This window comes from Chamaea fasciata, unplaced genomic scaffold, assembly GCF_029207755.1.
Source record: "Chamaea fasciata isolate MVZ Bird 193981 ecotype frontalis unplaced genomic scaffold, bChaFas1.0.hap1 SCAF_2, whole genome shotgun sequence".
Classification (NCBI taxonomy): domain Eukaryota; kingdom Metazoa; phylum Chordata; class Aves; order Passeriformes; family Sylviidae; genus Chamaea; species Chamaea fasciata.
In genome coordinates this window covers 49903696-49919066 of record NW_027094087.1, presented here as the reverse complement: position 1 = coordinate 49919066, position 15371 = coordinate 49903696, and the positions used below count along the sequence as shown (strand labels likewise).

Here is a 15371-nt window from a genome sequence, read left to right as displayed (position 1 = left end):
AACCACATGCCGCAAATCTCAGCCAGCAACGCAGCTGCCAGCAAATCCTCAGTGTGCACACGTCCCAGGAGCAATGTCAGCAGCTGCAAGCCCAACAACATTTCTGGCAGTGATGTTTTCCAGTTTAGGCCTTGCCACGCTTTATATCTCTTGCCCATCTGTTTGTTTTGCATTGTGTTACATCATCTCGATTGCAATAGCTAAATAATAAAATCATCGGGGGATCATACAGAGAGGGAAGCTGCCTTGTTCAGGTTGCCTGAGAGAGAGCTTTCTATTCATAGATGTTGGTGTCAGAGAAAGTGTAGAGGCTTTTTTGTAGGAGGAACAGACATATGGGAGGCTGGGACTGACACATGAAACCATGGGGAGGTTAGAAGCAAATTGGAAAGTTAAGGCAAGGATATGTTGTCTCCAGTATTTCTAAATTTTGTGTATGAAGTGGATTTATGATGTTCTTGAAGAGTTTCTTGTGTTTCAGATACTGGAAGGATAGAAGTTAGGAATTCTAGGGATTGTATTTTGTCACTGGCATTGTTGTCTATATCACTATTTTGTGGCTTTGAACAACACTGCTATCTGTGTGTAGGTGATAAGAAGTCACAATCTCTCTTAGAATATCTAGAGGAAGGTATGAATAGGTCCAGTGAATAAACCTGTGTTTAAATTTAACTTTTGGCTTCAACTGTATTAGGAATTTTCAGCATTTTTTAATATACCTGTAAAAAAAAAAAAAGTATGTTTTGATGACTTTTCAAAGGAGATTCAGTAGCTTTTTGAAAATTTTTATAGATAAGTTAGCACAAGGTCTGTAGTGATAGTTTTTTATCTGTTCAGAAACAGCTTCAGAGTGTTACATCCTTTCCAAGACTAGGAATGCTCTTAAATATGGTATAGTCTCAAAATTTTAAATCAATATTTTAAAGAAGTAACATTAAATAAAAAAACATATCTGAGAAAATTGTGGGGGTTTTACAAAGAATAACATGGCAGACCTTATTAAATTAATTATTTGTTAATCTTTCATACTTGCTACACAACTTTAAAAGCAGCCCAATATTTTGTCAATTCACATGACAGCCCTCTTCAGACACTAGTAGGATATCAAGTTTGCTTAAAAAATTGCAAATTGATAGGGTTACACATTTGAATTTCTTTCAAATGAATGGTGAAGATAGAGATATTTCTTGGTCACCACCTTGCAGATTAAAAAATTATATGGATCAAAGAATATAAAAATGAAGCGCCCCTACAAAATACAAAATGTCAACTGTACTTTAAGGGTTAGCAAACTTTATGGATCACAGTAATGGCTTTCATTACATAGAAGAAGATCCACTCAAACTGGATTTGTCTAATATCAGCTAAGTTTGTGCAACTCAGTAGTGAATTAAGGTTACAAAAAAATAGTTCTGAAAACAGTGACCCACTGAAATGCTAGACACTATCATAAATGTTACCTATAACTTTGTAGGTAAAGCATTGCTTTCAACAATAACCTAAGGAATGCATATAAATATAGTCTTTTGGTCTATAGCTAGCACTCCTCCTGTGCCCCCTGCCTACACACTGCTTGTTGATTATCATTTAGGCAGTGGCTGCATATTAACCTCTGATCCTTGCTTCACGTGGTTGCAGTCCAGAGTGCTTCAGAAGATGATGTAGGGTAATATGGTTTTGATTGGTTGGCTTTTATTATTCTTTTTTTCTTTTTTTTCTTTTGTTTTTTTTTTTAATGACAGCTTTTCTTGGACTATACGGAATGTGTGAGCTTTTCTGTTTTCATCTAGGCTTTTTCATCTAGACATGCCTGTGTATGAGATTACAACTGAAAGATGTATTCAGAGAGTAGATTGAGTTTTGGAAAATGTAGATAGAGACATCATGCCTTTTCATCAACCCTAGCATTACAAAATCAGTTTAGATTTGTCCAATGAAAGTACAAAAGCATCTAATCTATGAAGCCAGTAAGAAATATCTGCTTTCAGGATGAAATTTTGTCATCTAGTTGGCTTGGAGGAAATGTACATATTTCTTAATGGTATGAGACAATATTAACTAACCAGGCTCTGAATTGACTGTGGAGGAGAAGGCCTGTTTTTTGGAGATACCAGCTCTGCTAATGTCCTACTGAGAAAAATTGTAAAAGTTAATAATTCTGGCTTTTGAAGACAAATAAAAGATTTATATCTCAATAGTCTCCCCACTCAGGAAATGATAATGGTTTTAATTCACCCATTAAGCAATCATTTTTCCCTTGCTGAAATGTTCTTCGACTTTCACTCAGTTTTACATTAGAGTGCATCTTCTCCTTTTACTTATCTTTCAGCTAAATTCAGGCAGAAGTACTGACAGTTAAAAAACTTTGGAGTAACTTTTATGAGTCATACTAGGAAGACTTAATCAAAAGAATCATGGAAGGGATCTCAGAGGTCCCACGGGAGCCCTACGTAAATTGACTTTATAGGTTTCTGGCTAACCTGTGTGTGAGCAGTTTTAGTTAGGGAACTTCAACAAGTCCTCCACATGATCTCTTCCAGTACTTCCTTATCATTGCAGTTGAAAACAGGTTTTCTAATGTCTGAATTAATATACTGTTTGGAAACTTAAGATCGCTCTGCTTTGTTGTATTTGTATTAGAACTAATAGTAGGAATTTAGTTTTTCTTCATTTTGGCAGTCTATTAAGTATTGAAGGCTGCTGTTTTGTCTGATCACTTTTTTGAAATGAAAGATCCCATTTGTATTAGCCTTCCTTGAGTAGTCATATTTCCTCATGTTGTAATATTCCTTAGCATTCTCTTAATCTTGTGAAGGTGAAATCCTCATGTTTATAAATGGGAAACACAAAAGTGGATTTGTTGTGTTAGCTAACACTGCAGTAGCCCTGGGCATTAAGTCAGATGCCCTCCACAGAGGTGATAATACCCTAAGCAGAGTGATGATTCCATTTGCTGTAGTAGTTTACTTCAAATTCAGCACGTGACCCGCTGCAAATCTTATGTCCCCCTTTACAGAACTGCTGTTTTGCATTTAAGCAACTGACTCCTTGTAGTGATGGCTTCAACCTTTATTATGTTGCTTATTCCTTCTAGTACCTTGGACTCCTTGAATTTAATCTGTTTTTTTTCTGATGACTTTGCAGTTTTCAGATTTAAATTGATCCACAATGCCTATGGCTTTACCTATGGTAGTGTAGTCTACAGATTTAAAATGTATTTTAATTGCATTGATTGTGTACTAAGACAAATAAATATTGACCAGACCAGAATGAGAAACAGAAGCCTGGTGAGTTTCTCTGCTCATTGTCTCCTAGTTTGACAGTAAACTACCCTGGTTAGCTTTTCCAATGCCCATCTTAAAAGCAATTTCTGTAGATGGTATTTTCTTGAATCGCAGCTTTAGTTTCAAAATTCTGAGCAAAAAGCCTTATAATCTCTACTGTGTCTCCTTCTGTCCTTTATAGGAAGACTACTTTGACACAGTTTATTCTTGACAAAACTATTTTTACCATTGTACATAATTTTAATACCTTTTAAGCTTCAAATATTTTGTTTCCTTTATTACTTTGTATTGTCATGGAAACAAAGACGGGCTGAGCTTGAAAGGGACCCCTAAAGGTCATCTGGTGCAAGGTGCTCAGGATCATATCCAGATGGCTTTTGAATATCCCCAAGGCTGGAGACTCCACCATCTCTCTGTGAAACTCATGCCAGTGCTTGGTCTCTCCAAAGTGAAAAGATGTTTTCCGCTGTTCAGAGGAAATCTCCTGTGTTTCAGTTTGTGCCCATTGCTTTTTGTCTTGCCACAACTAAAAGGAAAGGAGCTTGACTATGTCTTCTTTATACTCTCCCTTTGGATGACTTTTCTCCAAAATCTCAAATAAAGGTCTCTTTTCTGCAACTCCCAGTTTTCTGTTGTGTCCCACTTTTAAAAATAGACATTTGCTTTGACTTTTTCTCTTGGGTCTTTACTTAGCCTTCACAATTCTCATAAAATAGTGTCTGGTAGCTCAGAGTTCATCTTAGATGTATCTCTAAATATTCTTCACATCTCGCTAATTTGAAAATGTTATCTAAAAACTCTCTCTGACTCGTTCTCGGTGTATCTTGTCTTCTAGTCTCGCTGTAGTTGAGGTTATGTTGTCTGCCCGATTGCAGTTAGTATTTTTAATGATCATTTAAGTAACAAAACTCCTCACAACAACTGGCTTCTCATATTCATCTGTTTTTTAATGGATATTTTCTATTTGTATATCCCTTGTTTTGTGGAAGACTCCTTGCTAATCTAACTAATTAGCTGTGTAAGCCATGGGAATTTGATTTGTGTTTAACTGTTATGACTATAATCTTTATCCCAATATAGTATAATTCGTTTCTTTGAAGAAGAAAAAAAAAGGCTTTTAAAGCTTAATGCTTCACAATAAAGTTGTTATACTAATAAATGCATTATAAGTAGGCAGATTTAATTGAAAAAAATCAAAACAGAAATAAGTAGGGCAGTTTAAATTCATATTTTGTTTCTCACTACAACTCAGTTACACAAAAAAATCTGTAACTTCAAGAGACTTTGCTAAAATGTATTAAAAGTTAACTGTTTTGAATGGATGTTTCTCAATAATACCTTTATCTGATACTTCCCAAGTTAAGATGATGTTCTGCAAATTAGGGTTTATATTTGTAACTGTAGAAATGACTTGAGCTTGTAAACTTCCAAAAGAATAATTTGAAATAGTACACTATTGTAAACAAGTTATACTCTTCAGACAGCAAGTAGTGATACCAGAACCCCAGAATTTGTTGGACTGCAATACTGACACTTCTCTTAGACCATACTTGAAAAAAATAAATGATATAATGTCTTTGTACTTGGTGCTTAGGATGATGTTAATATTTATCATATGGATTGGATAGGAGCTCTGCTTATTCTCAATGTAAAGAACAAAATTATTTTTAATGGGTAATAGGATAAATATTATCTCTTTGTGCTGAACAGAAGAGCAAGCCATTGATTTTGATGAACAGAATACTTAAGAACTAGTTAATTTGTACTATTCTCTCCTTTCATCTCCAATTGAATGAATAAAACAATGCAAAGAGAAAGGCCATCCAAACTGTGCAGATAAAGTAAGGCACTTCAGTGTTGCATTTTTCCTGTGGCTTCACCAGTGTTTTTTGAGAGATATCTGTTGATATACTATATGCCCTGTAAACAAGCTTTTGTCACAGAAAGAAAAGGAAAGCCATAACCAAAGGCATATAACATTTCTTTGTTTGGTGAAGAATAATGCTAAGGTCATAATTAAAAATGGTACAGGTAGTTGCAGTTTTAATCAGTTGTGCCATCTTAAACATTTCCAGTTAATTTCCATAATTAATTCTAAACATTTCCAGCTTTGTGATATTTTGGTCACTGCAGCTAGCACGGTAAATTTGCAGTGGTGTAAGGAAAGGGTGCTGAATACAAGAGCAAACTAATGAACATTTGTATCAGCACTGAAACATCTTGGCTGAAGTATACTGAGCAAACAGTGATAATTAAAATCTCTGGGAGTGGAACAGAGAATGTGGCAAGATACACAAGGCATGTCAAAGAGAACATGTGCTAGGGATATGTTTTAGCTGATGACAAAATTCTTATTTCAACTTAGTCTTTAGGTATCTTAAAAATAGTTTCTGATAGTCCAGTTTTAATTTCAGAAATTAGTATTTTACCCATGCATAGTCATTCACATTAATTCAGTCAGAAACATTTCAGATTCACTTAGACAAGCAGGTTTTGAAGAAGTCTTCTAGTTTTGTCTGCCTACTAATGCAGAGCTCAAAAATAATTAGATATTGTGCCTTTTCAGAAAAGCCGCCGCAGTGATGAAAAATGTTTTTTCTATCCTTTTTTCCAGTGCTGTGGGCTGGAATATTTCATGATAGCAGATTTCTTTTCTGATGTAAAGCAAGATGTAACATAACGCTGGTTTTGTAGGCAAAATATTAATGTGGAGGTTTGTGTGAGATGGATCTGACAAAAAGTTTAGCATTTGGAGAAGATGGGGAGATAAAATCTACTCATACACAGTAAAGTTACAAAATACAGCAAAATCTTTCATTAAAGTTTGTATTAAGTAAAAAATCCTGTAGCCAGTCCAAAGATACTGCTTCTAATTAGGGCATTTTCACCAAAACTCAAAATCTGTAATTTGTATCTGATAATTCATGAGTAAGATTCACCTTTTCTAACTTACAGGTTCCTAAGGTAGGTCTCAGAAATGAACATGTTCCATTGACTGTAGAAGGACTGTGGGGTGAATGGTTCATCATGATATTTTTAGCTATCTGGCATTAGATGAGTTCTATCCTCCCAACAGAGTCCTTAAGAAAGGAACATGTTTGAAGAAGAAATAGTAAATACGTGGAGCAATGTTTTGATTTATACATAAAATCTTTTTACCTCTTCTGGTAAATATTTAGACTCTGGTGAATTTAGAAACATTTGAATTCAGAATCTGGAGATTATACATTAGAGCAGAATGAGATATTAGTGATAATGTGTGAATTCACAAATACATTCCTTATTTCTATCTTAACAAGGTATTTTTGGAGTAGTACATACATCTGAAAGCATTCTTAGCTTGGGTGAAGTGATTTGTGTTCCTAAGACCTTTCAAGATTCTCTGTTTCACTGATTTGTAATAAGGCATAGATGGCTTTAATAGTTTTTATTTTATTGTATATACTTAACCCAGTTTCAGAATTGGAGAATGATTTTTCACATGAAAGAAAATCTGTTTCTGTATTTTATACCCCAATCAAAGTATATTACTTTTCAGGAGGGAAAAAAAAAAAAAAAAAAAAAGAGAGATTTAGGTAATTGCTTCCACAAGTATTTGGCACACAGTTAAATAGAATTCCTAATCTTTATCATGTGTGGAAGACCAATTACTGGTAAGAAATCAAATCATAAGATACAAAGTCTCAAAACCCCATGCATTTACGGTGACATAGAGCTTAGTGCATGGGATAAAACTTTAGGATTTTGCATTCTATACGTACATCACCGTCCATCCGCATCTACTATGTGTTCAGGAACACACTGAACAGGAAGACATGCAGAAAAAAATTGAAGTAGGCACAACCATGACGATAGAAGCTTTGAAATTACTTAAACCTCTGTGAAACACTCTATATCCCTTTCATTTTTGGAAACTGCATGATAGTTACCCTTTTGAACATGTTGTAATTGCAAGTCATAGCTGCCAGTGATTGATCATTTGGGTAGGGTGAGTTGCAGTGTGTATCGATGCCATTAGACAGGAGGCGACTGTTTCTCTTGCTGAAGAGAGTGAAACTTAGTTCTGCAAACAGAAGATTACTGGCATTAATTGAAGGCATGAATACAGCTGAAAAGTAAAATCTTATTAGCTGCATTAAGAATTAGCAGCATGGAACAAATTACCCTTAACATTAAAAACTAAAATTGGTACTGCATTTGGGGTAATGATCCACTGATTGGCCTGAGGATGTTGCTAGTGACACTAATGTCTTTAAGCAGTGGTAAAAGGCACCAGCCTGAGGCTTACAGTAAAGTGGCTTACCAACAACCACAGACATCCTTGATCCTCCCCCCTTGCTTATCTGCAGGATACAGCTGTTGCTGAAACCAAGTTAAATGTTCTCGTCTTAGAGAAACAGATTGGCAGGGATACTGAAAATATAAAATCTATTCCCTACACACAGAGCTCAAAGAAAAGCAAAACACAGCAGAGAATGATATTTTTGCCCAGAAAGAACTCATGAAGGCCATACAGTCAACTTCTGAGTTGCTGACAAGTAAGCCTTTTTGATCTCCTGGTAATTTAAATAACTTTTCACAGCCTTCTCTAGAAGCACATTAAACTTTTTCATTTTATGACACATTTATTGCAGATTAGTTACTCTCTGCTGCTTTTTGGCCATTGTAAAATCTAATGAGCGTAGAAGCTAATGTAACATTTTGGAAATGAAGCATCATGGGGCTGGAGACTGGAGGCGTTGTTATTCTGCATGTTAGCATCCCTTATTTACCTCATGCTTACCTCATTTTATCCATTTGGCAACACGAAGTCAAGAGCTCAAAAGTATATATATTGGGCTTCCCTCCTGGTTCTGACTGTTCCTATTGCTCATAGACACCACTGTACAATCTCAGCAACTCTGTTTTCCTTATTGTGTCCCTACAGTCTTAATTATGTCTGATGATAGCCTTGGGCTATTTTCTCTTTTTTTTTCCTCATCCCTATTGTTGATGTCCAATAAAGGCCGCAGAACTCTGTGATAATATTCCGTACTATAAAGGGACTGCAGTGTTACATTTTTAGCCTTGCTGCTGTTAATCTGTACTTCTCTCTCATACTTTTTAGCTTTGTGTGTAGTTATACAATAGAACATCTTATTGCAAGATGTTTTCACTGGAAGAACATTCTTATTTATATCATATTTTGAGCTGGAAAACAATAATGTCTGTAAAGTTCAAACTGTAAAGTTGACCTCCTTTTGTCTTGCATTACCATGGGTGTCATCATTTTGTTCCTTTAAGCTCAGTCAGTCTATGGTGAGAGGAAGGACTGGGATTTCATGGAACATTTCTTTCCTCACTGAACATAATACATAAACACTTTGTGTTTCTTCTTGGCTGGGAATGCCATGCCCACATGAGTGAGGAAGGTAGTATAGCTGTCTTCTGTCAGGAGTTCAGATCTATTTCTGATACAGTTTTGGCATCAAAAGACAATTGGTGGAAAAATGCTCTTCTGTTTCATGGCTTGCAAAGTACCCATTGTATAGTAATCCAAATACTTTTAATGAGGAGACGGTATGTATTTATTTGCTCACCAGTTTAGATTCTGTGTAGAAAACACAGTTTCAATAAAACATGAAGTATTGTTCTGTTTTCTCTATGGACATGGAGTTCTCCTACAGCAACAGGCAAATTATGGTAATGTCTTAGAGGAACAAGCAGTGGTGGTGTGGTTACTGAGTGGGATCTTTGCCTGCAGTAAAATTTTACTTTACAAACTAAATGTGACAACAGAATTGCATGCATAAACTGTTCCTGGGAGCTGAGACCTGTTTACAACATGCAGCCTGGTTACAGTCTGCGCATGACTGGAAATCCTTTTAGACTCTGGAACTAGTCTTGCCCTAGTCTTTGAAAGCATGAATTGCTCTAACCTGATGTGTGCAGCACTGAAGGCTTTCCTACATGGCTCTCCAGAGGCCATACCATAGCCCATGTTCTTTTAGAATAAACTTGTATACCGATAGGAAACGTGGCACTTGAGAAGTTTAACTTAAAGAGAATATATGCTCATTTGTATTGTGACCTCTTAAAATTTCACAACCTGTGAATTATTTTTGAGAGGAACAAGAAAATTATGCTAAATAAGTTGATAATTGAGCTCAAAAGGGTTTATACAAATAGAAAAATAGGAAAAAAGACAATATTTCTATGACGTAGACTAGATAGGACTCAGTAGGGACAAGGAACCAACTAACTCTGCTTAGCGCGTGTGAGGCCACATCTGGAGTACTGTGTCTAGTTTAAAGCCCCTCAGTTCAAGGGAGATATCATTAAGTTGGAGGCAATTAGAAGAGGACCATCATGATGGGGGTAGCTGGAGCACTTGCTGTGTGAGGAGAAGCTGATGGAGCTGGGTTGTTTCTGCCAGATAAAGGAAGTTGCTTCAGGATTACTTGCCAGTAACCTCCAATGTCAATGAGGTAGCATCTCTTTCCATCAAGGTGGTGGAGTCAGGCTCCTCACAGTGATGCTTGGTAAGAGGATGAGTGATGATAGATAAAAATTGAAACAAAAGTTTTAGACTGGATATAAAGAAAAATGTTTGAGATGGCAGCCTCACTGAAGTCCTGGTAGACAATATCCACTGCTATCCCTGTGTCTGCCAAGCTGGTCATTTCAGTGCAGAGGTATCAAATTGGTCAAGCATGACTTCCTGTTGGTGAATCCATGATGATTACTTTTGGTGATTTTCTTGTCCTTAATGTGCCTTGAAATTATTTTCATGATTTATTTATCTATCTCTTTCCCAGGAACTGATGTGAGGCTGACTTGTCTGTAGTTCCCTGGGTATTCTTGAAGACAGGAATGATATTTGCTGGGACTTCAAATGGCTATCCCAATTATCACTACCATTCAAAGACTATTGAGTGACTTCATAATGACATCAGCCAACTCCCCTGGCACCTGCAGGGTGCATTCTGTCAGGTCCCATGGACCTATATGTTCCAGTTTTGCTCAAGTATTCTCTAATCTGATCTTCTTCCACCCAGGATAGGTTTTCCTTTCTCCAGGCTTTCACCCTGCTTCTGGGACCTGGGATTCCTGAAGGTTTAGCTTGATAGTGAAGACTGAGTCAAAGAAGCCATTCAATACTTTAGCCTTTTCCAAATTCTATGTCATTGGGGCCCTATCTTATGCAATAGGGCACCTATTTCATGGGCGTGCATTTTCTGTAGTCTTCCTGTTGTTTCCTCTGTGTCTCATCAGATTCAATTCTAATTGGACTTTGGCTTTTCTAACTGTGTCTGCATTCTTGGACTTGGACTATATATGTCCCAGGTTACCTGTCCTGCTTCCACCTTTTTTATGCTTTCTTTTTATGTTTTAATTTGGTCAGCAGCAACATGTTCATCCATGCAGACCTCCTGGCATTTTTGAACATCTTCCTCCTTGTTGAGATGGACTGTTGTGGAACTTGGAGGTGATCCTTTAATATTACTCAGCTTTCTTGGGTCCCTCTTCTCTCCAGGGCCTTTATCCAATGGGACTCTTCCAAGCAGATACATGAAGAGTCCCAAATCTTCTTATCTGAAGTCTAGAACTGTGATCTTGCATTTTGCCGTCCTTCAATCCCCTCATAATACTGAATTCTCCTATCATGGTCACTGCAGCCAGGGCTGCCTTCTGCCTTCACAGAGTCTTCCTTTTTTTGTGAGTGTGAGTGGAGCATCTCTCCTTACTGTTTTTTTCTGTAACTTGGAAGAGGAAGTTGTCACTGATGTTCTCCAAGATCCTCCTGCATTGTGTATGCCCCAAGGAGTTTGAAGCATCTCCCAAGTCATCCAGGACTATTAATGTAATGCTGCTTCAAGCATTGAGCAGGAAACTGGACTAGGAATTTCTCAAGTCTAAACTGGATTATCCTATGATCCTGTGATGTTTGTACATTCCTTGGATTACCATATGGTCACTTGTGTTTCTCTCCTGTGGAGAGAGATCATTTAGCTGCGAGAGGTGACTTCCTCTTAGGGCAATATGCCGTTAGTGTGGGGTTACTCACAGGTCAGGTCTGTATGTAGCCCCTCAGGATGATTTTCAGATGAGCTGCATTTGCACGGCCATGTTTTGGAGGTGGGAGGGGCTACAGGGGTGGTTTCTATGAGAAGTTGCTAGCAGCTTCCCCCATGTCTGTCAGAGCCAATGCCAGCTGGCTCCAGGACAGACCCATCGCTGGCCCAATTAGATATGGTGGTAATACCATATTTAATATTTAAGACTCTGTGTGTTTTTAAGGTATTGAGAGAACCTGAATGAGTATTAATACTTGTAATAAAATAAGAGTTAAGCTTTAGCATGAATTGCTGGAAGAGGATGTAGATAATTGTTTTCTTTACATGCTGGAAAAATGAAAACTTTCTACATATTTCATAAAGTAGCTGTTTTCTTCATGGACTCTTTAAATTCTTCAGCTAAGCAAATGATATATTCTAATGGGTTTAGCTTGGTTGGATTGTTCTGCTTTAGTCTTGTTGTTTGTTGACCATTGGAATATGTAGTTCCCCTTCCTGACTGTTTCCTGTGAATGAGACCCACAGTAGGATTACAACACAGTTTTAACAGGCTGTTAGGTGTTTGAAAATTTTACAACTTTGTTTACAGGAAGATAAAGAACCTGTTTACATTTGCATTGTATGTAGTTTCTGGAGCAGCTGTTTATACCAATAAATCAATGTAAGATTCCTGCTGTAGTTACCCAACAGCACCTAACTGAAAGCTTTCATCTTATTCCTCCTGTTTTCAGTAGATAATTTTCTCATAGAGTAATTTTTTTTTCCATTTCCACTGATTGTTCAGTATAAAACAAGAGAAGTCATCAGTGAATCACAAAAATTGTCAACAGAAAGAACTTAGCTACTATTGGGCATTAGGAATGTGGAGAGTTTGGGAAGAAAAGCTTCTTTGGGAAAACCAAGGCATTTCTCTGGTCCTCTCAGCTCTCAGCTGTGCGGGATGTTTCACTCAGTAACGCATCAGTTCTTGCTTCTATTTCCTTGAACAGCTTGATGAAAGATGAACAGTTAGGGCAGCCAAGAGAAATAAATTTCATTACATCATTCTCGGGTGTATATGTTTAAGTTAATTAGTTATGCTCAATTTTATTTCTTTGTTCTCTAATTTGTCTAAACTATGTTACAAGCTCCACTGATCTGTGAAGACTAAATAATGTGCAGGCTTGTACACGGTATTCTCTGACTAGGAAGAAAAAATTCTTATTTCTTTTAACCTCTGTTGAGGAACCTTAACCATGGGAATAAAATAGCAAAGAGGTCTGGTACACAACTAAATGTTTACTGATGTATTTTTAAACAAGCAAAGTGTACTATCATTGTCTGGTGAAGACAGTGTAAACATTTCTGCAGAGTTTTAATTGTATATTGACTAAGAAGTGGATCTTTTTTTTCCCCAACTGTGTAATATGTTTGGTGATTAATCTAGTATCCATTAGGAGTGCCAGACATCAGTGCTATGCACAATAAGTTCTTTTATCCCCAGGCCAAGAACCATTTTGCAGGCGTAATGCAAGGATGCCTACAGATCTGTGTGGGTGTACATAAACTCTAACCTGAACATCTTGTAGTGTTCTTGAGTGGGAGGATAATTTTGCCTCTTCGTTGATTTTACTGATGTCTCTTATGAGTGAGTGTTGCCATTTCTCTCACCTGTGATGAATTGTGTGTGCTATACAATGTGGGCTATTGCTCACCAGAGGATTAAGCAGGAGCAACAAACCTGCTTTGTTTTCTTCAAACCTTTCATCAGTGGAAGACAATTGCGTAACCTTGTACAGTTGTAGCATTTTGATACAGAAAAGAAGACTTCCGTTTTTTTCTAGAGGAGACAACCTAGGTGGACAAAAATGCTTACATTGCATGTGGATTGTTTACAAAAATTGCTACATTACTTGCACTGAAATCTTCAAAATGAAAGAAATTTTATGAGTAGTCTCAGCACTGTTAAATTAAGCTGTCCTAAGTACCTGCAGTAACCATGGTATTTAAAAGTCTGGCTTACTGCAGCAGTTCTTTGTCTGGGATATGGTACATACTGTACTTGGATTTTAATGGAGCCATTTATACAGATTTTATACTTTCTCATAAAACTCCTCAAGGTGAATGAAAACAAGCGTGGGCTAAATGTTTTCACTTCTCAGTGCTCTTTCTGTTACAGAATCTTGCTGGCTTTCTTAATTGTTAACTTATGCAGTTTCTTTGTCTTCTAGAATGTCGGGTGGTGAAATCTACTTCCTATACCAAAATAGCTTCGAGTTCACGTAGGAGCACCACCAAGAGCCCAGGCCCATCCCGACGCAGCAAGTCTCCTGCTTCTACTAGCTCAGGTAAAACAAGGAAACAATCTTTCTCAACAACAGCAACCATTCTGTTCCAGTAGGGTGGGCAACACACTTAAAATTCCATGTTTCTGGGGAAAAGCATTGTTTGTATAAAATAGTTGATACTAAAAATTCACATGTTTTCTCAGTGACATCTGAGATCAAGTGTCTTCCCAATACAAAGTAAAGCTTCAGCATCGTATAAATCATAATCTGGCATTACAGTGGTTCAACTCAGTTTATTTTTTCATGCATGTCTTTGTTTCCAATACCTAAATGCTGAGGAAAAAATGTATGGCAGTCTTTGTACTAGGAACTGAATGAGAACAATCTAGAAAGTAGCCCGAGTTATGCAGCAGAAGATCTGTGTTGCTGAAAGGTTAATTTCACAGTCTTTTTGGTATTTTGTTTCTGACGGAGTGAGGAGGCAGTAGTGAGGAAAGGATTGATTAAAGATCATGAGGATATTGGGAAAAGGAGGGCAGGGCAGAGAAAGAATGCAATTACAGATGTGAATGTGAGGTGAAAAGAGAGCTGAGGAAGAAATGTCAGAATTGACCCAACGAACCAGTGATACAGGCTGAAGAAAATACAGCAAAAAGCTTTAAAAAGTTCAGTCTGAAGAGCCTTGATTTGGCTGCCTTTACCATAGGTTCCCACTATATAGCTGATGAGTAGTTCACCCTGCAGTTTTTCCCAAGCAGAAAAAATAAACAAAAAAGTGCATTGGTTTGCTTGTATTGGTGCCTAAAGGTACAAATAATCCTTGGTGTGAGCCAGCTGAGTAGACCCATTCAAGCATTTGGAGCACTGAATACGGATTTTGCAAGAGGCAAACATTAGAGCTGTCTGTAAGCCATCTCACTTTGTGCCTTAGTCTTCTGCTAACAGGAAAGCAAATGGCATACTGAAGCCTGCATCCAGCACTATAAGGTCTTCTTGGGGAGGTGGTGATCAGAATGGCCCAGTGCTGGTTTCAAAGAGGGTAGAGATAGACTGACTGGAACTATTTTTTTTTCTTTTACAAAAATACAAAAGTGAGGAAAAAAAAATTCTTGCTCTGGGAAGGAGGAAAGTGGGAGAGACACAATGAGAGACAGAGGTATAGATGTAGGTAGGGCTGGGAGGCAGCTTGCCTCCTACACATCCTAGAGAACAGCTGAGATAACACAAACCTGAAAAGAGGTAATGGGATGAAATATCAGTTGTGAGGAACAAGTCCAGAGTAGCTCTTTCATAAATATTTTAAGTTACTTTCTTTGTAGCTGTGTGAAACAGAGTTAAATTAAACTTTAGCAAGGGAGACCCTGTTTGGTGTGTCAATGTTACAGACTCTGGGGTTTTTTCCTAATGAATTTGTGAGTACAGGTAATGAACATTGAACTGTGTATGCTCATTTCTATGTGAAATAACTGTCCTGTAAATAATAAAGGATCTATGGGATTTCTATGGGACTAGCAACGTTTTTTCTGTGTTGAGTATGTGATACCGTGTTAGTTTTGGTCCTGAAAGAAACTGCTGATTTTACTTAAAGATGCTGGGGAAGTGTAGGGGAGTAAATCTTAGCATCTTGCAGTTCACTTCTGTAAAGGTCTGAGCGGAATATATTACGTACTTCAAAAGATCAGGAGATTATTTTACAGCCTATGGAAAAAGGAATGTTTTTACTATACAACAATAATAATTAACATATTATGTTTATAGCACGA

The 15371-nt window shown here is 37.2% G+C and overlaps 1 protein-coding gene across 4 annotated transcripts in view; it reads left to right on the top strand.

Annotated features, from left to right (window-relative positions):
- The window catches only part of DCLK1 (doublecortin like kinase 1), a 229875-nt gene that overhangs the window by 142805 nt on the left and 71699 nt on the right, over positions 1–15371 (top strand). For all 4 annotated transcript variants that reach the window (XM_066176006.1, XM_066176007.1, XM_066176008.1 and 1 more), the window contains exon 5: positions 13552–13668. In XM_066176006.1, the coding sequence (XP_066032103.1) occupies positions 13552–13668 (117 nt within the window). The remainder of the gene's footprint in view (positions 1–13551; positions 13669–15371) is intronic.